The sequence below is a fragment of the Lepidothrix coronata genome, unplaced genomic scaffold, assembly GCF_001604755.1.
Source record: "Lepidothrix coronata isolate B3197 unplaced genomic scaffold, Lepidothrix_coronata-1.0 Scaffold136, whole genome shotgun sequence".
In the NCBI taxonomy this organism is placed as follows: Eukaryota; Metazoa; Chordata; class Aves; order Passeriformes; family Pipridae; genus Lepidothrix; species Lepidothrix coronata.
The window spans coordinates 251117-278525 of record NW_016690316.1 but is presented as its reverse complement, the minus strand read 5'-3'; the positions used below and the strand labels follow the sequence as shown (position 1 = coordinate 278525).

The following is a 27409-nucleotide window of genomic DNA, read 5'->3' as shown; positions in this document are numbered from 1 at the left end:
AGTCACTTACATACATTTACACTCATAGAATAGTCTGAGTTGGAAAAGACCTTAAAGACCTAGTTTCAACACCCCTGCCATGGGCAGGGACACCTTCCACTAGACCAGGTTGCTTAAAGTCCCATTCAGCCTGGCCTTGAACACTTCCAGGGACGGTGCAGCCATCTGGGCAACCTGTTCCAATGCCTCACCACTCTCACAGTCAAGAATTTCTTCCTAGCATGAATCTAAACCTGCCTTTTTTCAGTTTAAAAACATATCCCTTGTTCTATCATTATGTGTCCTTAAAAAGTCTCTAGCCATCTCCCTCACCCCCCAGCCTGTCTACATAGTAGAGGTACACAAGAGTGGTGTAGGGTAGGAGAATTGCCTCCCTGGACTTGTTGGTCAGGCTTCTTTCAATGCATCCAAGGACACGGTTGGCTGCAAGTGTATGTTACTGGGTCAGGTCGAGCTTCTTGTCCACCAACACCCCCAAGACCTTCCCTGCAGGACTGCTCTCAGTCCATTCTCCACCCAGCCTAATTGCTACAATTATTTATTCGTGTCATGTGTCTGTTCCATGACAGGCACACAATGTGCTTAGTCAAGAATTTCCTTATGATGAATTCAGTAGGCAGACAGTTACAAAACTAAGTACTATCAGTAGTTATTCCATTACAATGTGTTAAAATCACCATTTTATAAGTTCAAATTCCAAAATATTTAGTTAATCTGCAGGAAATATATACTAAATAAATGTGGATGCTGACTTACTAGCAAGGTGAAGAATTGTTGGGGTTTTAACATTATCTCATTATTCAGTGAACTGGTAGCATCTTCTCAACATCTTGTATGCATAAATACAGCGTGAACATGCTAGACTTGAGACTAAACTATCTCATAAAAGACAGGAAAGTTCTTAGTAGTATATTTTCATCAAATAAATATATTTAGGCTGTTTTAAAATTGTGTTGGTTGTGGTAGTAAGGAAAGACTTATGAGAACGTATAACACTAATATAATAGCTTACATTTAAATTATTTTCATTACTGGACAGGGTTCTTATGCCATATATTACTTAATATGGCCAATAAATTCTTCCAAGATCATCTAAATATTGTCCATCACTTTCAATATTCCCATGTGTATTTTGATTCTGCAGAGCCTGTCTTTCTCTGTATTTGCACATATTAGAGATGAGGCCATACTGGTTTTTTAAAACTCATTCAAATCCATATGAAATGTTTGCATCTATTACTTATTATATTTTAAAATACATCAAAACAGAGAAATACAAACAAATAGGATCTTCACTTTCTTCCTATATTTACAGTACATATTTCTACCACTAAGGAAATGTTTGTCCAGATTCTCAGTTGATTTCCTTAGCTGAATGAATCAGCCTCGGTTGCACTGAAGTTTCTTAACCTATGTGGATCTATTTCAGAGCAGGATCTAACTCACTCTTGTAGCAATTAGTGCAAGATATCCCATGAATACAGAGGATAATGTTTGTTGACTTACCCTTTCACCAGGGTCACCTGGAGGACCAACTGGACCTTGCAGACCTGGGGGACCGGTAAGACCCTACAGAAAATGAATGACACAATTACACTGAATGCTTGCAGCACTTTTGAACTTTTTTTTCTTTGGAAAATTATGATTAATATGTATTTGGATAAAATAATTTATAAGATGGCATTTTTTTTTCTTACAAAGATTCATAGTCAACATTCAAAACTTAGATATTCATGTGCACTCAGCTTGTAGTATGCAGTCACTGAAAATGCTAGAGGTGATCCTTTTTTACTCCCTTTTGAAAGTGCTAAGTCTGATATACCATTTGGGAACTATAAGACGAGTGATATTGTGTTTAACTCATGGACACAAAAGCAGAGTGGATAAATTAAATGAAATAAAGGAAATTGTGATTAATACACTTACAGCAGGTCCTCTTGGTCCCGGTGGTCCTTCAATGAGCATACCCTAGGGGTGGATGAAACATGACGTTAACTTTACTGTGTCTTATAGGAAAATATAAAAAATCTTTTTATCTGAACTACTAAAGTTAACCTTTCTTAGTGTTTTGGTAAACTTTTCCAGGAATCTTCTCTCTAAAGTTACTAGAATTAAAATCTGAATTGTTGTGTGGCTTTAAAAGTGAGAAAGACTTCTAGACTGAAGACGTCTCCTAACAGTGGATTTAAAGTAATTTCTTTTAATGCTGCTGAAGAATTTGATGTGAATAACTGACTATTCCTATGTTATGGATCTTATAGCATCTCCTAGTTCCTTTTTTTGAGAGTAGATGCTAATCCAAATTCCAGGTCATGGTAAGTCCTACAACTATGTGATCTTCACTTGTACTAACTGGCTTTCCATAGGAAGGAGGACTGGGCAAACTAGCTTGAAACTAATTGTAGTATTATAGATCTAAACTAAATGTACCTTGCAATGGTTTAAAAAAGTCATGTATTTTATGAGCTAACACTCTTTGAGCTTCTTCACAGATCATGACTGAGATGTCACAATCTTATTTCAAACTTGTTCGTTATTGTACTCCTTTAAATTTATTCATCAGTAACTTCACCAAATTCTAATCCTGAGACAGAAATACAGAATTAAGAAGGAGCTTTTGGATCACAGAATCCAGAGGTCACAATAACATATCACAGTATTTTTTCAGACTTCAACTTAAGCTAATTTTTTCCTAGGTAATTCTGTACCTAATTTTCCATGAAATAAAAACCAGATTAAACTTTAATTTCCGCTTGCATCAAATACAAATTTGAAAGCAGTTCTTGAAAATTCTAGAAGAGTAAACCACACAGGCATTCAGTTTCTGCTAGATATTATAAAATGATTATTTTTGTATAATTTTTTAAATTCAGTTAAATTTTAGTTTCTAACCATCAAACATTATGCTACAGTAAAACTTAGTCCTAATGTAAAAGCCACTTAGCTACTATACTACTGTTTAAAGATGCATAAACTACTGATACATTACTGTGCTTATGACCAAGTTGTAACCTCCAAAGAAACCATTTAATTAAACTCTTAGCAATATGATTGCATCAGCGCAGGTTAAACATACAAGAATTTAATTAACCCCTCGGAGGGACTTCCTTGTCCTTGCTGAAACCTGTAGTCATGGTGTTACCTGTGCCTATGCTGAAAGTTATCTTGAAAAACTGAAAGTTTTCAGTTTTGGTAGATCTGTCCAAGCTGTAGATACTAGATGGCCTGAAGAGCAGATCAACACACTGTTTTCCTCTGCACAAGAAGATTCTCTTTGTTTTATGGAACATGTGGTTAGTACTTCCTGTGACCAAAAGAGTAGGTTGGAACAGGCCACTGTCTGTAATCACTTGATACCATCCACATTACAGGTGAGTGTTTCAGAGATCATGGATAAGGTTACTGCTATCCTATCATGAGCAACGTGGTTTGATAATGATGCATCCACAGTGTACATATGTTATATAGTGCTACAGAAAAACTCACCCACATCTCTACTTACAGGTTCAATCACAGCTGGTTCTCCCTTTTGGCCTTTTTCTCCATAAGCCCCATGTCCTGTCACCTGGACAGTAAAAACAACCCCAAAAATGAAAATAAGTAGAAGGTCTAAGGACCTGTTACAATAAAAAAACTGCAGTAACCTGTAACTGAAAGCTAAAGCTGGAATTGGTCTGTGCTATAAAATATACATCACAGGCACAAACCATATAAATAAAAAATACATGAGAAATGGAAAACGCAAAAACTGTATGCATACTTTTCAAACTACTGGATACTGTCAATTTTTACTTTTTGAATGAGATGCAATAGTGTGCCCATGCTTTGCATTAGGACTTCAGACTTAGAATCTAAAACTTCTGTGTGCAAGCCACAACATTGTTTCTTTTTTTATTTGATTGGAAATATTCTTGGCAATTAACAAAGATTCCTCATGACTTTCTGAATTAAGCAAGCCTAAAGTAAGAGGGAAAGAAAGATCCCTTGGTCCAATATGGACAGTTCCCTTCAAGTTCCTAATTTCATTCATTAGAAATCCACAATATGTAAAGTAGTCTGAGAAGGGGCTGTGATTGCATGGCGAAAATGGGAAAGGAGTTAAATGGCATTGTGAACATTAAATAATATGTCCCAGACAGCCAGATATACCTCCTAAATATATGAATTAGAATCAACTGCCAAATTCTTTTAGGATCAGCTCTATAGGAAGTTTTGGGTTCAGGATTAAGATAACAGAAGTGCCTAAAAATAACACATGTTAATGGAAGAAACAGACAGATTGAAGTTTCAAACAAAGAAAAAGAAACTGGTTTTTTTTTCAAACCATGAGATAACGTATTTTTCTTCAGAAGTAGCTCTCTTGATTGCTAATATATTCACTAGAAATTAAAGTTCTAGTTCTGACCAGTTGAAAATTTGAAATGTTTTTGTTTTGGGTTTTTTTTATTTCAGTAGAGTGATTTGACATTTACTCTAAAATAGCTGGGGATTTTAAAATGTTAAAGATAATGTTCCAGTATTTCCATATGAAATATTTTGGACTGGAAAAACAGAGGCATAATTTCCTGTGCATTTTGCAATTATTTATGAAGGCACAGATCTCACTAGTAATAATCAGTAGTTCATAAAAATCAAGTAGCAAGAGGTATAGACAATTATTTTTTATTAGAGTAACATAAATTAGTTGTAAAGAATGACATTAGGGTCTCCATCTTTGGAGATATTGCCCCTTTTTGAAAGTTTCCAGATACTGAATACTTTCCATCTTGCCTTTTTTATCAAAGGTAGAACTTCAGTTCTTCTAAATACACCCATATGTCAAAGGAAAATGATATGATATCTCTGGTTCAGCAGATGAGAAGGCACAGGCCAGAGCCTGTGTTCTAATTCAAGATTCCTGACTCCTTCAGCTTTGTATCAAGGCATTTTAAGTTGAAATTTACACCAGGGGATAGAGTCTACACAGTCATTTGTTTAATGCAGGCACAAATGGTGCCTTATGGGCTCTTTGCTTTGCAGATAATCTGACCTTTTCTGTGTCATTCTGCCACAGTGTCCCCATCTGGGCTAGAAGGAAAAGAGTACACTTGTATCACATTGCACAGATAAGGATCATTAAAAAATACAATGACCCCAACAGGGTTTAGAAAGGAGCAGTAAAAGTAGTATGGGTTTCAAGGTTGGCAGGGAAAAGCAACCTTACAGCATTTGCTGTTATTTCTTGGATCCTTCGTAAATGTAAGTTTTGACTTTGTGAGGAGAAAATAAAGATAATACTGAGCAAATACTGAAAATAAAATTATCTTTTTCTATTATATTCAGGGTCTTCCTGATTAAAAAATCCAAATGGGAATTTTTTTTCCTTCCAGTTTTAGCCATATTACTTTTCTTTGCAGCTTCCACAGTCTGGTAAACTGGTAAACAACGATCTTGGCACAACTAAAGGAAAGTTAAAGCCTTGCTGTTTAGCCTGTGATTAAGTCAGGGGGAAAGACAGAGCTATAAAACTCAGAAAAAAGAGCATGATTCACAGGATCCACCATGTCATCCTATCTTTCTTTATATATACAGAGCTGTTAAATCACTTCTGCAGGATCATAAACCTGTCACCATTGACTAAGCTTATTTTCATGAAAGGATTCAGACCTTCACCTTCCCACTCATGAATCTTCTCCTTGGAAAGTAGCAAAAGCCATAGGATTCTAGACACTTACATGCATTTTAACTTCTTGGGGTAATCATATAAAAATATTAATTATAGCACTTACACCTGCATTAGAACTTACATTCTTTCCAGCTTTAGCTCTAGTTTAGACAGATTTTTAAAACTGTTCATTTTATCATCTTTTTTTTTAATTCCACCTTTCTTTCTTTTCCCTCCCATCTTCGGCCATCCCTTGTTCCCTTCATCAAATGAGACAAGAATCTTACATTTAATAAAAAAAAAAAGTTCAGAAGTACTGAAACAAGAGGATGGCCCTGATTCAAAGTCTATCAAAAGTGAGAATATATCTAATAGTTACCAGGAGCTCTGGATCAGGGTCTGTGCAGTTCTGAGACTGTATAATTACAAAGTAATTGCTAAATTAAATTAATCTGCATTATGCCTCCAATCAACTTACGCTTGTTTCTGTGATATCGGTCTCTGCAGGAACACCTGGACCAAACTCCTCATTAGTGGAATCAGTTGGTTTCTCTTCATATTCTTTATATTCATAAAAATCATATTCGCCTAAATCTCCATCTACCAGCAGATCAGATTCACTGAGGTCTACTCCTCTGCTTCCATATTCAGTTGCCTCAGTTTTTTTATCATAATCCTCTCCAGTTATGTATTCTTCAGCAAATACTTCTTCAACGGGATTTTGCTATTCATATCAGTAGCAAAGATTTGGAAATAGGAGGAATATGTGGGTTATTGTTAGTAAAGCAATGTAAGCATACGCTGATCCACCATGATGACTTGTCAAAAGAAGAAAGAACAGTAGAACTACAGCATATTGTCTTTTAATTAGAGTCTGAAGGAATGAAGTGCAGCCTTTCAGAGTAATTAAAAGATCTTTGTATAAGTAGTACAAAGAAGTAATGTTTTCATAGGCTTTGGCTTTTTATTTCCAAAACCACTGAATTCAATATATCCAGTACTATGTGTACTGTTTGCTTAATGTTACTTTAGTGCCAAATATAGCTAAATTTCCCTGCTTGGTTTCACACTTACAAGCATTCAAATGAATGAAAATATGCAATGAGCAACGAATAAATTCAGGTCTTTTTACAATAGCAATGTGGAGGAAGTGCAAGAATCACTTAAGTTAAGCCCAGCCTTTTTCATTATTTTATGGCTATAAATACCGCTGCTGAGATTAAACTTCTTTTCTCTTATTAATGATTTTATAGTTTACTTATCAATAAAAGTCATGGTTCATATGTGTCATGGTAATTTACATACTTTTTTGTCTAAGTCAAGTACCACATGCAAAAATCAGATTATTTTAACATTTCTGGAAACTAAGTTTTCATCTTAAGAGTATGTAAACTGTCAAACCAAGCAACCAACTTAAAAGCACTAAAGCAGTTTAAAAGAATGCTATATTTGAGATGTACAAAACCATTTGTGAAATAAAAAAGGATTGCTTTATTCTATTATAGAGGTCCCTTGAAAGGATAATTTTGAATGAAATCAAATTTCAGATATTGCTAATATGATATGGATATTCTAAATTATCAGACAATATGAACTTGTATGGTCTTAAAAATATTAAGAAGCTACTCACCATACAGAGTAATTAAAAAAAATCTTGATTTAATCATGCTATTGAAACATACTGCAATTAAAATAGGCCAGATTCTGATTTAACAATTGCCTAATCCCATTACCTACAGGAGCATGATTTTTGCCTTACAGCCAGAGTAATCACAGATCTGAACCAAATCTAAGCCAAATTTAACCTCTATGCAGAACAGCTCTCACCAAGGAGAGCATTTAGCACTTTCAATCTACCTCATTACAACTCTACGATTGTAAAACTGGCTTATAAATGCCCAAGAAACTGAATTATTTAGATATACCTCTGTCAAACAACTTGTGAGAAGCAAACATGAGATTTCACACAAGAATTCTTTACAGTAGAATGAGTAAAACATACCTTAATTCACCTTCACCTTTCAAGATTTATAGGATGGAAACCAGAAAAACAAATGGGGACTCTTTTCCTCTTTTCGAATATTCAGGGGAAGTGGGGGAGGGGGAGTTTTGTACATCTTTTAAGCAACATATCTTAATTTTGAAAGGAAAAGGTAAAAGAAAAATGAAAACAATATTTTTTACAATCAGCCATCATTTTTCTAACACTAGCATTAATTAATATGTGGACATATTAATCAACATTGGCTTAGGTGTAGTAATTTTAACAAAATAATGTTTAGGCTTATCATTGTGGCTTTCCAAAAATGTCTTTTCTAACACAAGTGAAAATAATAATTTTATCTTTTTGACAGTTCAAAATATAATGTTTCTTTTGACTAGAACAAATGAAAAGCTATTAATTTGGTTTTGTTAGCTGAAGAACTGTGAAAAGCAAATCATGGCTTCTGACTCAACTTCCATATGCTGCTATGGTTACAGCAACTCTTTGTCTTTTATGCTGCACCTTTAGAATTAAAGGAAAAACTAGAGAACCCACTTCCTATTAGATCAGGAGGACTATGTCTAGTATCTAATCTGGTTTATGCTAGACATAGCTCCATTCACATCCACACTGAATGCAACAACCCTACATTCCCACAGCACATATCACTGAATGATTTCCAGAATCGTGAACTCTGCAAACTGAAGATTCGGCAGATCTCTACAGAACTAAAGGGAGTTCTGCCCAAGAAAACAGTACTTTCTGACATTGGCTGAGAAAGCATAAAACCACATTAACTGCTGTTATAGTATGTATCTTTTACATAGACAGTCATCTTTTTAAAATGTGTTTCTACTTTTTGATCACCGGCACCTGGTGGAACAAGTATTTTCTCGGAAGTCTTTATTACCTCATTTGCTTCAGTAGTTCTGGAGGGAGCTTCTGTCTGGGGCCCATAGTCATTTTCAGCTATGCTGTACTCTTGAAAGCCATCAACAACGTTTGCCTAGTATTAAAGAAAAGTAAATTATTTTAAAAAATCATGTATGAAAAGTTCAAGAGGTATCACTTTTATTCAGGTTATGGTATTAGCCAGATGTATTCATCTAGTGGGGTTAGGTAAATTTTTTCTTATTATCAGAGATCTTCCAGTCTTGGTCTGGGAAAGATCTTGATTATTTCTTGGCTACCTTTACCCCTAGTTTGTCTTTTGTTGCTGCTTGATAACTTTTCTTCTTCTTGGATGCATATTTTTCAGTTTTTTTTGTTGTGGCCTTTTGGGGTTTGTCCTTTGAGCTAGCGGCCACTGTCCTCTTCTTCTTTTTGGCCATGGCTTTCTTTTTCTGCAAACGTTATGAAAGATGGAATGGAAAAACATAAATAAAATGAAAAGAAAATTGAGATAGCATGAATGAAAGAAGGGTAACCAAATGCGAGATGAATGCAGTCAGCCGTGAGACCTTCCATCTCTAACTGAAAGCAAGTGCTACAGAGTAAAGGAATGAGTGAAAGGAAAACATTAGGCTTATATACAGAAGACACGAATTGACAAACCATGTGGTAGGGGACAGCTGGACACCACACAACAAACAGATCAGATTTTGTTACCTCTGTTTGTGCTACTGTCTCTTCGAACAGTGGGAGTCCCTCTGTTACAGAATCAGTTTCTTTATAATCTGCATCCCCATACTCATAGTCATATTCGATAAAATCTTCTGGTGTGTACTACATTGTAAATGGAAAAATATCAGGCATTCCTATGTTAGTGGTAGCATACTAGATTAGCAATACTGGAAAGCATCTTAACCTTTACTTAGGAGTAAAGTTTAACAAAATTAAGTTAGTATGAACAATTCAATATAATTATTCATTTGGAGGGAAAAAATACAATTTCTTATTTCTTTCAAAGCACAATACAAAATAATAAAAAAGTAAGTAGTAGTGCCAGGAAAAAACTTCTCTTTTATTGGACTGCATAGAAGAATCAACTATAATTTTGATTACTGGGAGCACCAAGAGATCTTAATGAAATCATACATTTATTTAATCTTCAAATTTCAAATAATTCCTCTTTCTACCTTTCTTTTACTTGTATTTTTTTCAGGTGACCAGAAGAGCAGAGATGTCAATATCTGACATGAATAGGGTAAATCATTTCAGATACAGGAAAGAAGCCACAACTCACAAATAAACATGGCTATCTTCCTGTTGTTTGTTGTAGAGTTCTGAAAATCAGGGCAGCTCCACGGTACACATTGTCTGAGCAAATGCCTCACTGGTATAATTTCATTTCAGATTCAACTTCTGCAGACTGCTCCACAGATCTGCATCTGTAATAACTAGTATCAAATGAAGATTTGGCACACAAAACTTTTATAAGAGAAAATAGCTTTAGAATTGGCTTGTGTAATGTTGTGAGCACAACCTAGGGCGCCAGAAACTCCTGAGCTGTACTCGTGGCTGTGCTATGAAGATACTGGTCTCGATATTATGTGCACCAAGGACTACTCATCACAGCTGAGAAGAAAGGGCCACTTCAAACAATCTTCCACTTGAAGCTACAGGAACTGGTTAGTCTGGTAAATTAAAGCAGTCTCCTGGTTGCTATCAGTTCACTTTATGTGTCCAGGGATTCAAAAGAAGGTGGAGTTGTGGCCAGAGTCTGGATAAGTGTTTGCTTTCCCTTGCTTAGGAAGAAATACTCTAATGTGCCTCATGTGAACTAGCCACTTCTGAAATCTCCTCTCTCCTGTTACAAGTCAGCATCATTGTCTGTAAAATGAAGACAATATCTGTTTGTTTCATTAGATTGATGAATTAGTACATTACACTTCCAAATAGTCTGAGGATTCATAGAAGCCATCATCATCAGAAAGAGATTGGCATTTTAGAAGAAATTACAGATGAAATTAAAACACATCTCCATATTCCAAAATATATTCTACCACGTGATCAAAGCACTGGTTTAACTGTTTTCTCTGGCAATGCTTTTTGACAAAATTTTTTTCCTTATGATTTTAGTGCACAGAAGTTGATTTCCTCAGCAATTATAAGACTAACAGTGAAAGGCCTTAATTGCTTAAAAATCCCTTTCCATGGGTTTCTGTTACTTCACTTCTGTGGCTCCTCAGAGGCTTACTATGATAAGAGCTTTATTTAAAAAAGAAGGTACAGATTTTTTTTTCAGAAGTCAGATGCTTTTTGCTTGATTGTCCTTTTGATTATTTCTACCCATGCACATATAAATTGGTTAGTTATGAGATACAGTAAAGATAAAGAAATGATGTAACATATTTTGGTACCTGTTCGAAACTATACTGCACATTAATAAAAGCATTTCAAACTACATTTAAATAACAAAACATCATTTGAGGTGGAGAATATCCTCTTTGGGAAGTATATGGACACTTTGTATCTGTCTCATATAATTAATCAATGCTTTGTTTTCATCAGTGGTATCTTTGGCATTACCGAGGTAAGTTGATACTATTTTTACTTTTCAAAACCAGCAGCATTTTACACTTAAACATGGTAAGTAATATATGATTACTCTCTCCTTGTTCAGCAAATTATTATTCAGTGCTAACCCCAGTGAAGTCAAAGAAACATGTTTGACTTATAAGTAGTATTGTCCAAGGGCCTCACGTGCAGTGATGATATATTTGTATAGTTCTGTCAATATATAAAAACATGTTTTTCGGCTTGTGCAGTTCTGGAAATGCAACTCAAAACAGCTTGTTTCTAATGAAGAATGCCAGTGCCCTCCAAAAAAGAAAACACAATGGCAAGTTTCTAGGAAACCATACGCAGCCACATAAAGGAATCAAAGAAGGAACCACATGGATAAAACCAGACTTTTTAAAATAGTTACTGAATAACATTGAAATTGTGGTATGTCTTTGAGAATTATAAAAATGTATGCAAATGCATAAAATCTGATTCATTTATCTTCTCTAAAGAAGTCCATGCAAACTAGGTTTATTTATGGAAAAAAAAAATCTCTCTCTATATTCAGTTATTCCACCCTAACAGTGATAACCCATTACATACTTCTAAGTGCTTCCTCAGCCAAACCACACGAATCAAACACTCTGCTACGCAATTTTTATTTGTACCAAAACAATAGACACTACCTATGTTAAATAATATCCAATATCTTAAGGGGTAAGTGGAGGAACATTTTGAAGATAATTACTGTGTCATTAACCAGATTTAAATTTAAATATACTGTTAGGAGTTTGTTTTAATAACTTATAGACACATAGATTCCTTTTTAGTAAGCATTGTAGACCTATTCAGAAACTGTTAAGTGTTCATTCCAGCAGTCACTATGACCAATTAACAATTTAAATATAGCTCTGAGTTGCTCAGGATTATAACTGTTTTGCAAATCTCAGTAGTATGGCTTCTCTCATGGTAAGCTGAATGGTTGTGCTGAATTGTGCCAACTATGTGACTAATAAAAATTGCAACAGTGGGTTACAAATAGTTCTTCAGAGGCCATAAACTAAACCGAAATGTTGACTGGGGAAAAAAAAAAGAAAAGAAAGGAAAAATATCTGTGTCAATGTCGGTACTAAAATGTTAGTATTAAAAAAGAAAGTGGTGAATAAATTGATATTTATGCTAAGAGGCTTAGTTTGAAAAGTCAGACATTTATGAATGAGAACTAGAAAACATACAAACCAGCGCAAATATGTGGACAGATCTATTACGTCATGCATAATCACACAGAAAATACTTTTGGGTGTTGTGCCCCACTCATTTCTGTTAAAGACATTGAAACTTTCTTGACATATGGAAAATGTGATCCAAGTGGTTGCACTGATATTCAGGCACACAGACAGAAAGAACATGGATGGGTGAGAAGTGCGGAATGACAGTTTCCACACTGGTTTCAGATTACAGCCAAGCAAGCAGGTAAAGATCCTTCATTTTAAGAGCACAGTATCTGAGGGGTATTACGAAAATTCTTGAATTTACAAGTTCAGACATGTGGTCACCTTATTGAAACCATATTCAAGTAGTTTCTAAATCTCAGTACTTTGCAGTCCTGCTGATACAAGGAGGAAAAGTGAAAATATGCAGTAGTTCTAAATGTCCTATAAGATAAATCTTATTCTTAGCAATCCTTCCTTTCCAGACATTCCCTTCTGAAAGATCAGCAACCCTTATCTTTCACACCAGCTAATAGACTAAGAGTATGTTTTGAACTGTACTGCACTGCATGGGTCCTGTTGTAAATAGTGAAATACAGATGCAAAATTGTCCAGGTGTATTTCCTGAGGCACAGTCTGTCCAGATAGAGGAATGCATCTCTACATCCCTAACTGGTGTAAAGATATACTTTAGGAAGATCATTTACTCACAGCATGAGTTTATCAGCTCTACCTGATGAAGGCTATTCCCTATTTTTAAGATGAGACAACAGAACTATTGAAGGACTGGTCAGTTCAATGAGTTAAATTTACAAATACCAGGGACAGGTCTATGGCTTTAGTCACCTGCTGTGAAGCTGGCAACTCACACTTACCCTTCCATCAACAGTCAAGACTGGATATGTGGCACATATCCCTTCTTTTTCTGGAGCTACACAACCACAAGGTCACCTTTATCAGATAACCAGAGAGAGGGGTGTGATCTATTCAGTTTGAGGCCTCAACAAAGCTTGAGAAAATTGTCTTTACATTTTGGATGCTACCATTCCTGAGTGCAAAACCCAGGCCCTGCTATTAGTTCACAGAATTCGGGGAGTTCACAGAAATCTATCATGGTTGAACTGCTAATCAAAGAAAAGACAATAAGTAGACTCTTGAATATATAAGAGAAAGCATCTAGAATTTCTACATTAATTAATGCAAATGGAAAAGTAACTTCTGCCACTTTCAGAGTTTAATCAAGACTACTAACTCTATCAAGAAATCAAAGCATTGAAAGAAAGTATGACAGGATGACGAGTATAGTTGAAGAGAGTGTAATTGGGTTTTTTAGCTCTATACCAAAGATATTACTGGCCAGGAATGCAGCCAGAGAATCAAGAAGCTGGAAAGGGATTTAAAGGGGCATTTGGCTTGTGGATCATTCTGACGATCCTCCTATGAACACTGACATAGCCAAGTGTAAAATATACCTACCACAGATATGCAGTGTTACTTCAATCCTGCTCCAGAGATCTGCCTATGAAAGTCTACCTAAACCCTAATACTGCTATATAATGGAATAGTTACAGATCTGAGAAATCAGGGATAGAAAGCTCTGTTGTTAGCACCAAGTGCTCACAGTTATAGCAAAATATACATACTGCATTAACTTTCACAGTGGTTTCACATGAATATCAAAAAGATGGACTCAATAGGTGGAACTTGGTGAGAGATTTTAGCTCAGAGATGTCAGGTAACACACCCTTCAAATGTGATGCAATTTTCTTCCTCTTGCTCTTCTTTCTGCTATTGTAAGACCAGCAATAGTTACTGAACAGCCATTCTTAAAATGAATATTGCATATGACTGTTTCCTTACAAATGAAAGGAAGAATAAAACCTGCTGCTTCTTGATGGGACAAAATGTTTCCATTATGACCTAATGCTTTCTTTACCAGAGTGATTATATTACACTACCAGATCATCATGTAATTCCAATTAAAGAGATGAACTGTTTTCTTCATCAGATGTATTTTAGAAGCAGAGGATCAGCAGGATGCAAGGTCTATATTTCAACTGTTAAATGACTTAAATATTCTGAAGGAAACCTGACTTTGAAAACCAATTCTTCTGCTATCCATACTCTAAAAACCTAACCTCCTATTCCAAAATGTAGATTTTAGCAATATTTGCTTTACATTTCCAAATTAAAAGAATTAATAATATAAAGAACTGTCATGATTAAATTAATCATAACAAAGAACTGTCATAAGCCCAATTTTTCCACTGCCTAAAGATTATGCTAAATCATTTAGCAAACTAAAGAGGCAAAGATAACTTTGAAACATTCTAGGCTCACTAAGACATTACAAAATTAAATAAAATAAAGGATGCTAAGCACGATGAGAGTTTTGAAAATCAGCTGCAGTAATATAAATAAATAAATGATAGAAAATGTCAATCTTAGGGCAGAATAAAAGTTAAAAGAATTGGATAGCCTCTTCTACCACATAGTCCTTATATTGTTCATAAAAGTGATAAAAGAAAGGAGATAAAAGGAGATAAGAACAAAATGTTCAGTTTCCAAAGACAGTCTGTGTCAAAAGAAGAATAAGACTCTTAAGGTTCTTAATTATGTTAATTCCTTAAATTAAAAGTCTATATATCCATAGAAAGAGAGTTAGGAAGATCACTACTTTAAATATCTGCTAAGTTAGCTAACTGCAGTTCTAAAGATGACATAATTATCTTTCCATATTTTTCAGAAAACTAGTATTTCTGCTCAGTCAAACACCTGAAAGAACAGTAATTAACATGTTCTGAAAGGATGCCTGAAGCCTCCAAGTCAATATATTTGGGAGCCATTTGCACCTTTACTTTACTAAGCTCATTTCATTAAAGGAAAACATTTTATGTCTTCAAGTAATCCATTAGTTTGGGACAGATCCAAAATAAATGAAGCCAAATTCCTTTGTGGAGCAATTTCTTCAGCAGAAGTCAGATGGTGTGATTCACTGGGTTGCAGAATAATCTTCCAAGAGAAGATCTGAAAGCCTGATAGCTGGGTCCTTTGAAAACTAGACCTGATGACACTCAAGAAAATATACTGCCCAGCAATCGAGGACAATGAAGACTGGTTAGGTCTTTCTCAGCTCTAATTTCTGTGAGCTGGCCAAGCATATGTGATTGAACTGGAAAGGAATTTAATACATTTCCATTTATAGTAGAAAGGGGGTTGAAAACAAGACAAAGTCCAGACTGTTCACAAGGTATTTATAAGAAAAGCATGGGTGCGTGTCTTCCTTAAGAAAAGTAATCTTGATAGTTCTGAAGCACAGTTCAGACCCATATTTGATTCTTGAAACCTAATTATACATTCAACATGAAAAAATGATTACTGAACTTCTAGGGAACACTTTTTTGTGTAGTGACAACTGCTGAGTCATAAGTCTGTACTTGACAAGTTACAGAGATTCATATGTGGCTATTCACAAGCAAGAACAAGGAAAGCTGATACATACTTCAATAAAAACATGCCTTGAAGATGGAAATAAATCATAATAAACAACAGAGTAAACTGTGTTGATATTACTATTTGTCTAGTGTTTTCTCATTTGCATGCTGAATGACAGTTCTGAAGAAGTGGGAACCAAACACAGAGGGACAGAAGCATTCTCTACGGGAAGGGTACTGACATCTATTCAAACCTGAACTGCTCCCACAGAGCTTCGAGGTCTTCACACAGGAAAGAGAAAGAATCAGAGTGCTAAGTCAAATAGCAGCAAAGCCTGGGAAAGTTCCCAACCAAAATTTAAATTTTCTTTGAAATGCACTAATGAGAAAAAAAAATATTTTGCTTTTTGTTTGTTTGCATAAATTATCAACAACATGCTTTCAATCTGTTCTGTTTTGGAATATGGAGATCTAGGTAGCCAGGCACACAGACAGAAGTCCTATGGAGCCCCCATGAAGACATCAGGCTCCATGCACTGTAAAGCAGTGTAAAGGCCTCTGCCTATGTGTGATTGACTTGACACATCTTGAACAACTCTGATGCAATGGATGTGGGAGGGAGTCCCTTTGAAATAAGTTGTGGGCCCTATGGACCTCTGTCTCTTGCTGACATAAGTTTCAGTCAGATAGAATAAATAGTGACAACAAATAAAATTATCATGTACTTAGGAAAAGCTCAGTCCTGAAGGAGGCTCAAAGCATGCATCCAAGAAAAATTCAGCAAGTTTTTAATGATCTCTTGAGCAATCAGTAGTAATAACCACTCAGATCACACGCTGCTGACTGCATACTAGCTGTCCAGAGCCCAGTTTAATTACAACTAGTTACATTTTGCAAATGCTTTTCACTTTACACTATTTAATGCAAGTACTTAGAATCTGTGTACAGCAACACATACAACTGCTGATGCTTAGAGGTCTAGTCTGAGGAACTATCTTGACCTCAGTGAATTACTCAGTTCATGGCTGTTAGAACTGTCTACAGTGACAAACAGTTTCTATTAATACCTTTCATGTTTCTACTCTGTTGGTTAACCCGCTAAGAGTGGAACTGGCTGAAATAATTTTGTGTGCACATGCATTTGTGCACACATCTCACTAAAATACATGGCATTTGTAACAGAAGATGTTTACAATTGTAGAATATCCAAAGCTCCTTACAAATGTGGCATTGTTAATACTCTGCATCACTGAAATCATAAACATACACAGAAGACAAATAGATACAAGTAAACAAACTCATACTGCTATAATTTTTAAAAAGAATTACAGTTTAACTTCACTGAGAATGGTGGTTGTTCAAATACCACTGGTGTGAGAGGTTCCTTCAAATGCTTGACATAAATGAGTGGACAGCAAAAATGAATGCACTCCTGCAACCTGTTTCTTTCACTTCTAGAACAATGCATATCATTTATCTGGAAGTGCTCCTTTGCAACTTGTCTCCAGCACAACCGCTAACGTGCAATAAGTCTAGTAATACGTGACTGACTACTCACCTCATCAACTTGAGGATCTTGAGCCTGAGCAGCATTGGGCACTGGGGAATCACAGTCTGGGCTATAATGCTCACAATAGTCAAATGCAGCTCTGGGATCAGCTATAATCAACAGCTGTTGGATCTCACCCTGCAGGAAAGCATATCCAGATTAAATAATAAAAACAAAGATAGTCTACAATTCATCAGAGGTACAGAGTTTGTGTTCAGAAAAAAACTAGGCACATAACACTTAGCTAATACCATCTGTGGTTATAAATATCATACTTAATTTCTGCTGCTATTATGGAAAACATCTTAAACATTGTTCACATGGAAAAACAGTGCAAATTAATGTGGAATGGACTAGGTGCAAAATTCTGGCTTAAAATGATGTCTAGTGGGAAGGTGTAACTCCTGCTCTGTCATTTTCCTGCTGTTTGTTTACTTCTTTTCTGGAAACCAGTCTAAATTCCTAAGATTTAATTCAGGGCACTTCCTATTACCAGCATGCAGCTCAGCATGCAAGTGATCAACGGTATAATTCTGAGAGTTTGCATCACATCGGTACTCTCAAAGAAGGAGACAATAAAATAAAATAAAAAGGTCTGTACCAGAGACACAGTTACTGGACTAAAAAATAATTAAGTAAGCACTGTGTAAAAACACACTGTAGAATGTGTTAAAAAAAACCTTTAACTGCTAACAAATGTTATTTTTGCCTCTATTGCCATATATCATGCATAAAACCATCACAGTAAAGGGATTCACTATTCTGGATATAAAAAATGGCTCTGCTGAGATCCCCTGCAGAGACCTTGTATGTTTATCATTTTCCACAGAAAGCTGTCTGGTATCCAGTGTATTTCTTAACATAGTGGTACTATTTAAACAGTGTTAGGTAAATTCCTGCCAACATTTCCACTATAAATTTCCTCATCCAGGAGCCTCTTACGCTCTCATAAAAATAAGCTTGTTGAAAATTGGCAGATGTTCTTGGTCAAAACCCATTAATTTTAATCTCTCACTATTTCCCCAGAAGGGGGGGGGGATTTTTAAGCTTTTATGTACTTCTAATGTAATTTTATTTTGGTTTTACTCAAAATAGGGCCAAATTATTAAATTTGTTAGTACACCTGTAGCTGTTTTGTCTTTAAAGAGAAGATATCATAAGTGATGGAAATCTACAGCTGTGAAAATTCACAGTTCTCTCAGTATTTCCAAAATTGGTTTACATCTATGATAACAGTAACCTTTAACAAACTAAGAAAACTGGAGAACATTTCAAATTACTAAAGAATAATGGTAACACTACTTCCTTTCAAAAAGAGAAAAAAAACCCAAAGAAATAAGCACAGAAACAAATTTCCACAAACTGACAAAAAAAAGAAAAAAAGAAAAAGTATCTGCAATTTTCCTAGTTCTACAATAATTTTACTATCTTTTTAATCATATAGTAGGAAATAGTTTCATAGCACATAATGGCTATATATCACAAATCTGCTCTTTACAATATTCTCAACTCATTTTACTTCATAGAATCATGCATGTCTCAGGTTAACTTAGATTTGGAATATTTTTTTTTAAGCTTCCAGAAATAAATGCAAATGCCACAGTTTGTTTCTCTGACAGCAGTTCTGGACTGTCTCTTTTCCTTAGCTCTCTAACACTTGCTGATTTGGATATCTTCTTACCAAACCTGCTATGCATACAGAGAAATCCCCCTTTGATTTTTTACATGACTCCCTCAAGAGTCTGAGTGCTTTGAGAGGTTTCATACAGTCATTGTCAGCCTGGGCTACGCATCCCCCATCTCCAACAAAGTGTTTCCAAAGTGGTCGCCCTTCCTCTTTCACCAGTCAAATTATAATGAAGTGGAGGAAAAAATTAGAGAGAATTAGCAACTGAAAGACAAAAGAGGTAACCCTTTTGAGCAGCCATTAGAGGTGGATGTGTAGAACCTCTGTCCTCACTCTGAGTTCAAGTTATTGTCTTGCTCTGTGCCCTGGAACATCCACAGCTTTCCGCGATGCCCATCAGATCATCACGTGTACACTGTGCCAACCAGTGCGAGCAATGCCCAAACGGCTCCTGGAACTACTGCTCAGTGTGACAGCCTAAGAGAGCCCGGGTCAGGGAATGTAGCCAGTACTCTGGAGCTGGCTTTGTGCTGATCTTGAATGCCATGGAATTTTGGCACTGAGCTTTGTTGGACTGTGTGTTTGCAAGAAGCACTCAGTATGCTGTTACCACTTGGCTTGGATGTCCCTAAATTGGTTAAAGCTGTTCCTGATCCATTGACTGTACTTCCCAGCCCCGCCTGTCTGCCTGTCATGGGTCCATATAGAGGGAGGCCCTCAGAAGTCTTGCACAGAATACATAAATTGCTACTGGCTATTCATGTGCGAGAACTTTACTGAGGAACCAATTGATTTTACATTTGGCAACCCAAATGTTAATTTCCCTCCTTTTCTTTCAACATCTGCTATAAAAATATTTCCAGTAAATTAATATTTTTCTTTTTCTATTTTTTTGTTTTTATTTTTCTGTCTTTGCTAAATAAATGGTTTCTTTGAGTTTTTTGTTCTGTGAAGTATTGGCAGTCCTCTTTCATTAGTCAGAGAAGAGCTCTCCTTTCAGATCAGGTCAATCATCTCAGCACATGAAATTCCACACTCATTATTGCAGATTTCGTTATTGTGATTTAGTTATCATTCTAAGGTATTTGTTGGACAAATCTACACTCTTTCTCTCTGAAAATTTTCCATATAATGACTTCAGTCTTCACAAACACATTCTTTGATTTTAACTGTTTGACTTCATGAGACTAAAACAGAATTTTTTGAAGTTTTTTGCAAATAAACTACACATTATCTGGTCATATTTCATGACCTGGAGTAATAAATTAGGCATTTAATGATCTACCTGCACAAGTCCTGAGAACTTTAAATAAATTATGGATAAATAGAGTCATGAGTTATTAAGAATTCCAACAGTTGCTCTCTAAAACAACACTGAGGTATCTAAACATATGCATATGTGCATGCAGGATAGGATGATGAAAGCAAGAGAGGGAGAGCAAAGGGAAGGAGACAGAACGGTTTAAAATGCACAAAGCATCCTTGAAGTATTCTGAAAAGTGCATAGAGAAAAAAAAAAGCATGAAAGGCAACTGTCTATATAGATTAGTTCTTTTTCCTTCCCTATGAACTTGTCATGACCATATCTGCTGGCAAAGACTGCTCAGGCAATTTCACAAAGTTGATAAACGATTTCTAGCATATTATAGAAGTAAAGACTTTTATGTCTCTGCTGAGCCACTCTTCCACTATGCTTTGGCATCAAGAGATGAGCAGGATGATAGTAGAAGGCAGAGGCAGAGAACTTGTGCTGAGGTATCAAGCAGATATACACAGCCATTTTTTCATATTAATACTTGTAATAATGTGAATGCTTAACTTGCCCCCGAAAGTGCTAAAAGCCTATTTAGCCCTTAAGTAGAATAATCTGCTGCCTTGTAACATTGGGGTTTTTTATCCTGGATAACACTTACAAAGTGACACTTACAATCTGACATTTTAAACTGTTTGTCAGATACTTAATGTTATTTGCATATTAGGGATGAGAAAGATGAGAGCTACATCTCTGCCTTAGTTGTCCAGAGGTGGAGGGGAACATCCAGCAAGGTAGCTAACATTAGGTATATAAGAACCACTTGAAAGCAAAGCATATAAATTTTAAGTCTTAATATTTAGTTTGGATCTTAAATTCTTTATTGAAATAGACATTAAGTGGTCAAAGCCAACAAACAACTCACAAAGGCAATGTATAGTTGAGTAATTCATCGCAATATGGAATAAAATTGGCTAAAGTCTATGAACATTTTAACTCCTCTCTATTTTGGGGATGTGCTCACAATTAAAATCAGAGACATTTGAATCAGCCCTCATGGTTATATGAAAAAATCTGCTGGAGACTATTAAAAGGAGTTATTTAGATCTGAGGAAACATTCACTTCTTTGTTGCATGCAACAGCAAAGGCAGAGAATGAGGCTAGAGAGCTACAAGGAGAATATGCTCAAACCAGTAGAACACCTGCTGAGTGGAACAACTACACAGACATTCACATGCATTAGCTGTTCTACAACAAGACATTGCACAGCTAAAAATGAGAAGTGTGTGGTGAATTCACACATTGAAAATTCCTCTGTGACTCTCACAGACATTCCACAGTGACATTCTGGAATAACAAATTTATGTGCATGGACATTTCCAGGATATGCTGAAAAACACAAAGCAGTAACGCACAAGGTGGGGCATCTGCACTGGAAACATTGCCTCTTTATATGAAAACAGTTTGCAACACTGAAAATATACAGTGTTGAATATGAAAAAAAAAAGACAATTGAGACTCAATTTGCAGGAAAGCAGTAAACTAACAAATTCTCTTTCCAGTTTTGACTATGTCTTCATGTAATTATTGCTTTAGTTAGCCTTATGGTAATAATTGCTACATTTGATTCCAGGCTTTTGGAGCCTTTCTTAGATTCACAGCAGAAATAGGAACAAGGAGAATCTCCAGTTAGATATGGTGTCAGATTTTCTCAATGATGTAAATCATCGAGGGCCTGAGTAGTAAGGAATGAATTATTTTATCATTATAGCAATAAACGCTAATGGCTGCTTATTACCTTAATTGACTTCATAATATGTCCTAGATATTATCTGTCTTCTTGAAGCGTTCCCTTTTCCTTCTAACTATGAAGTCTTATTAATGCTTTCTAAATATGGTACATTAGAGAATACAACCATAAAGTAGTCCATTTATAGTCTATTTATTACTTAAAAGTTTCTATCATCAAGAAAAGACATCTCTATTATCAGCTGCCACATTCTTAAAAAGGCAAAAGTATGAATCCTTACAAGGTTGTAAGGCAACTATATGAAGGAATCAGTGCTGAAAATAACGTTTTCTTCCAGTATGTAAAATTTTATGGTCTAGTTCCACAAGAAACTCAGTTCAGAGACAGATTTTGGGGATATCTCTTTTACAAGAATCTTAATGAAACAATAACCCTGCCAGGTGAAAGTGATCTTTGTCCAGGAAATAGCAAGTAAGTGTTACTTGAGAAGTTCTGCAGGATTTCTCCACAGAAACAAACTTCAAAAATTATTCAAAATTTTAAAAAAATAATTTCTAAGAACAAGTGATCTTGACAGTTGAACAACTAAGATGATACTTAACAATGTGACCAGAACTGAGTACCCAAGTTGTAGTTTCTTATAGTAAAATAATGAGATTTTTGAAAAGTATTTAATTAGGAGAAAGCTTCTTGACCTTTGGAAAAAAACCCCCAAACTCGCAGCAATTCCTTAAATGTCTAACTTATATTAGAGGTTCAAAAAGACTTTCCACAACTAGAGTGGGAGGGTTAGTGTTAGCAAAATACCATCTTTCTGATGCATGATCTGGATAAAATGAATACCTCTTATATGCTTATAAGGATAATTAGATCCTAAAGATGTCTAAGTAAATGGTGATAAAAGCAAAACAAGAGCAGTGCTATGCACTATATCAACTCAGAAGAACAAAATCAATATCTTTAATTTTCATGTTATGGCTAAAGCCTAAGAAGTACAAAGTGAATTTTTCAGTAAATGAGAAGAAATCCTAACCTGTGTATATGTGCCAACTTTCTCTAATTAGTTCTGTGACAGTACAGCTATGGACTCCAAAGAACAAAAGTCTAGACAGCATACTATAGAACCTAGAAAAACCTGCTGCAGAATTCATTTAATCTTCCTGTAAAGATTTGAGGGATTGAGGAATTCCAAGGGCCTTTAATATAATATTCCATAACCAGGGCCCATTGCATAATATAGCTAGAGAAAGATATTTAGAGCCTGCCAGAGTGAAGCACTGTAAAAGCAATAAATGAAAGTGGAATTCTGTACAGGTCAAAGTTTCCATAGAAATCAATGTCTTCTTGATTTTTTGAAATACAATGCTTAAAGGAGTATAAATTCAGCTTGGTTAAGAAATAGTTTGAGATACCAATTTTTAACCTTCAAACCAGACCAAAGTTAACTGTGATTCTTGGCTGAGAGATTAGATTTTATTACAATGCCTACATAATAGCAAGTGTACATAGCACACATACACATGTGTGACCAAGGACATCTTCCTTGCTTGATAAAAGATCTGCAAACCTCTTACATTTTCATGTATCTTTGAAACCTCATTTACAGGTTTAAATGTGTTTAAAACTGAAATGTATTACACACAATAATAAATGAGGTGATAATAAATCCTATCTGTTAAATTTGTTGGAGCTGATGCAACACGCAGCATTTTTTGAGCCCAGGTTGTTAATTTTACATGTAATTGCATTTAATGTAATTACAAAAGTTTAGTTAAATGACCATTCCTTTGTTTCCTGGGAATACTCCTTGAAAATGAACTTGAATTCTGATGAATTACCAGAGCTTTGCTTTCTTTTTCTGTCCCGCTCCGGCTTTTAAAAATAAGGATGGGAAACTGGAATTATTTACTTTTTTCCTTGAGCATAAGTTTGGAAATACTATAAAAAAATTAATAAACACCAAATCACCATTTTTTCAGATAAAAAAGAAGAAAGCAAAAAACTCAAGCCAAATAGAGAACTTTTGTAAAAAATCCTGTTTTTTTTATTAGGTGTCTCTGAAATGGAAAAACTGTTTGCTTTGTTTTACTTTTTTTTTTTGTATGTTGGTTTTCCTTTTACCTCTCAATGCTGGAAGTTGGCCACTTCTCTAGTGTTGATATCTAAAAGGTTGATTCTAAATAGTTTTGCCTGGAACCTATTACATTTTTTGGTTTCTGTCCCATTTATGTTAAACATTACTTTTTAGTCTGATGGACACTAAACATTCAGTGGGTCAGTAGCAATTACTAAATGTGACGTATAATGGGAATCGTTTTGGCCGTGTCAACATGAGCTGGCAGTGCAGCTCAACAGCAGTGTATGAAAGAGAGGATACTGAGGACACCTCACTCACACCATCTGCCTTCAGGGGCATTTTGCTTTGGGCTGCCTTCTCTATTCTACAGTAGCTGTACAGCAAATTTGATCAGTCAGTAAAAGCTCTACCCATTCTGCTGCAGTTACCTTCTTAAGGGAGCATGCACACAGATGAATGGCCTTTCTGCACTTGCACTCTTGAACTTCCCATGCTTACAGATATGTGAGGGATGGTTCCTCATCTGAAGGAATCTGCAGGTTACATCATATTGCTGTCAGGGCACTATCAGTCTACCTTCGAGTGCTCGCTCAGGCTATTTGAAGGAATCCTATTCTGTACACAAGTGTATGAGTGTTTTTACATGAAAACAGATTAATGCCTAGTATCAAAATCTAAACCCTTTATTAACAAGTATTACTGCAAGGATTTAATCTCATAAACTCTGTGCTTTTAAAGATTTCATTGAGCTTTAATTGAGAGTCTTATACATCAGGTTTTGTCTTGTTATACTCATTTACAGCACAATGCTTAAAAATTATTGCATTGGTATGACGTGTGGAGTTCTGAAGACGAAAGAAGCCTATAGGAAAACATCTGCATAAAGACTCTGCTAGTTATTAACTTGTTATAAAATACTTTAAAAAACTCTTGTATTGTTCACACCAACAGCACTTAAATGAGGAGTGACAAATCCTTAAAGCTGGCAAAAAATAAAAAGATCCCTATTATTTATCAAACATTTAAGCTACAAACATATTTCAATGGATACAATTCAAAATTCTTTTACTAGGTGCCGTGTACAAGAATCTCACTAATTTCTTTTTTTTTTAAATGTTATTTAGGAATTTCTATTTTTTTCTAGTAAGTACTTACAAACCAGCCTTTCTTACATTATGTCTTTGAAAACACAGAAGACATTAATTTCAAAAGACACATGTAAAAGTTTGAGGAATGTTGTGACAGCCTTTCATAAACAAGCATTTACAGATTAGTCCCACTGATATCAAAAGATCCACTTCAGTGAGCAAGGGCTCAGCAGTGTAAATGAAGATCTCATAATTTGGCAGTTAATAATAATACAGTTTCTAGACAGCATAATTTTATTATTCTAAGACACAATCACAGTTCATAATGTTTCTCAAGCATTTATATGCACCTGATGTTTAAGGCTTGCTTGAATTCAGTACCTTGTTTTTAACATATACTGATGTCCATACTAACTGAGCACAATGCCATAAAATCTTGGATTAGCACTTATATTTGAGAATGAGCAGTAGGTAACTTCAAATCATATTCTCATATAAAACACACACTCCCACCCCCACTCCAGATCTGGAAAATACTTTAGATAAAATTCTTCTTGCTTTTAAAGTTGAATCAGATGATTTTTCTGACACCACTACTAAAAACATGCCTCTTTGCTTTAGTGCAGTAGGTAAACTTACCAAAGAGTATTACGTGTGCTGAATATACAAAATCAGCAAATTTGGTAGTCATTTATAATGCTCTTAAAACACCAATCAGCCCTTTCCTTCTTTCAGTGGTGACCTACCTGAACTCTGGACATCCATTATGCCTACTCACTCTAAAATTTTAGGTCATCATAGGAAAGTTACATCAAAGCAGTCATGTCCAACTGACTAGAACACATGCATTTAAAATTTCCCAGTGTACTATAACATATTCCTGCTTTAGCAATAGCCAGACTGCCAGAATCAGAACAAAGATGAGAGAACTACCTAGAAAATAGAGCTTAATATTAAGAACAGAAAACCAGAAAAGGAAATAGCCAAACATTTAATTTCGTTACATCTTGTATTACAAATTTAAAAAAATGCAATTAGAAACAAAAAAGAATATTTGTTCTGCAGTGATACAACATTGTTTTAAAGTCAGTGCAAAACATTCCTCACAGGAATAATATTTGTTCTGAGGATTCTAAATGAATGGTCCATGCAAATACGTTAGAGCAATATGACTGAAAAAGCTATTGTTTTTTTTAAAAAAGATACAATTGGGTTGTCAGGAGTTCAGAATGTCACGTAATAATATCTGTTTCTGACTCATGTGCACACAGAAGAATTAACAGAGGTTTAGGTGCACTCTCTAAGGGAACAGGAACATATGATGTATCTAACTGTTCACAGCACTGGTTCTGACAGAGTTAAACTCTGCTTTCAGTGGGAGTGAATTACCTTAGAGGTGCAACTGGTTTTTTTGCAGTTGTGTTACGCTGCATAAATTGATTCAAGCCAAAAAGAAACACTGTCATATTCAACTAATAGGTTTTTGAAGCCCAAGATTTCATCACAGTTATCTACAGCTTCATTATTTCCACTTTTTAAATTTCCATTCAGTTTGAGGAGTCTGAAGAGTGCTCCACTGCTCCTGTGATCAAATCATTATTACCCAAGATAAAACAGCCTTTATGATTCATGGATACAATATTAGTGCTTCTGACACTCAGAGCTGTGAATTCCAACAGGTATTTCTTTTTAGGCAATATATGACATACAAAAAGTCTATTGTATACAGTTTTAAGTCTTAAACAGTTAAATCTAATGTCATGGTTAAATAACTTAATTTCTGGAATTTCCTGCACACAGAATAAGACACATTGTGTTATGTGTTTCTTCAGTGCCTATCGTGGTCCCAAGATACAGCAAGGTTCCTAACACAGAAATACTAACAAGAAGACCTGTGGAATCACCAAATATCACTCTGTGCTACCATAAATGAGAAAAATAGAATATTTAAGACAAAACCAGAAGACTCTTGAGCAGGAGGCAGGTTTCAGGAAACAGCACAATACTTTAGAAATTGTAGCAGCAGTAACTAAGGGATGGATAAAGCCTTCTTAATGAAAACAAAAAGAATGCTGTGTAGAGAGCAGAAAAACAGCAGACAAACTAAAAATGAACTAGATTATGTTTTGCTTGGCCAGACTTTGAAGGACAAAGATCACTTGGCTTAGAGAAGCCTAGAGAAGAGGAGACTGATGGGAGACTTCCTTGCAGTCTACAGCTTTCTCACAAGGGGAAATAAAGGGACAGGTACCAATCTCTTCTCTATGATGACCAGTGACAGGACTCAAGGAAACAACAGGGGAGGTTTAGGTTGGGTATTAGAAAAAGCTTCTTCAACCAGAGGG

General features: G+C 35.4%; 1 protein-coding gene across 6 annotated transcripts in view; it reads right to left on the bottom strand.

The window, feature by feature from the left end:
• Positions 1-27409, bottom strand: part of COL11A1 (collagen type XI alpha 1 chain) — a 135545-nt gene that overhangs the window by 81637 nt on the left and 26499 nt on the right. For 3 of the 6 annotated variants that reach the window (XR_001876803.1, XM_017827245.1, XM_017827247.1), the window contains exons 5-12: positions 17279-17407; positions 9237-9353; positions 8819-8971; positions 8539-8634; positions 6123-6368; positions 3503-3565; positions 1927-1968; positions 1507-1569 (exon numbers count right to left, since the gene is read on the bottom strand). Coding sequence is in view for 5 of the 6 variants with exons in the window: in XM_017827245.1 (XP_017682734.1) it covers positions 1507-1569; positions 1927-1968; positions 3503-3565; positions 6123-6368; positions 8539-8634; positions 8819-8971; positions 9237-9353; positions 17279-17407 (909 nt within the window). In the remaining variant the exon portion in view is untranslated. Of the gene's footprint in view, positions 1-1506; positions 1570-1926; positions 1969-3502; positions 3566-6122; positions 6369-8538; positions 8635-8818; positions 8972-9236; positions 9354-9813; positions 10307-17278; positions 17408-27409 lie in introns of those variants that run through there. The other 3 variants (XM_017827246.1, XM_017827249.1, XM_017827248.1) reach the window with 3 other exon arrangements.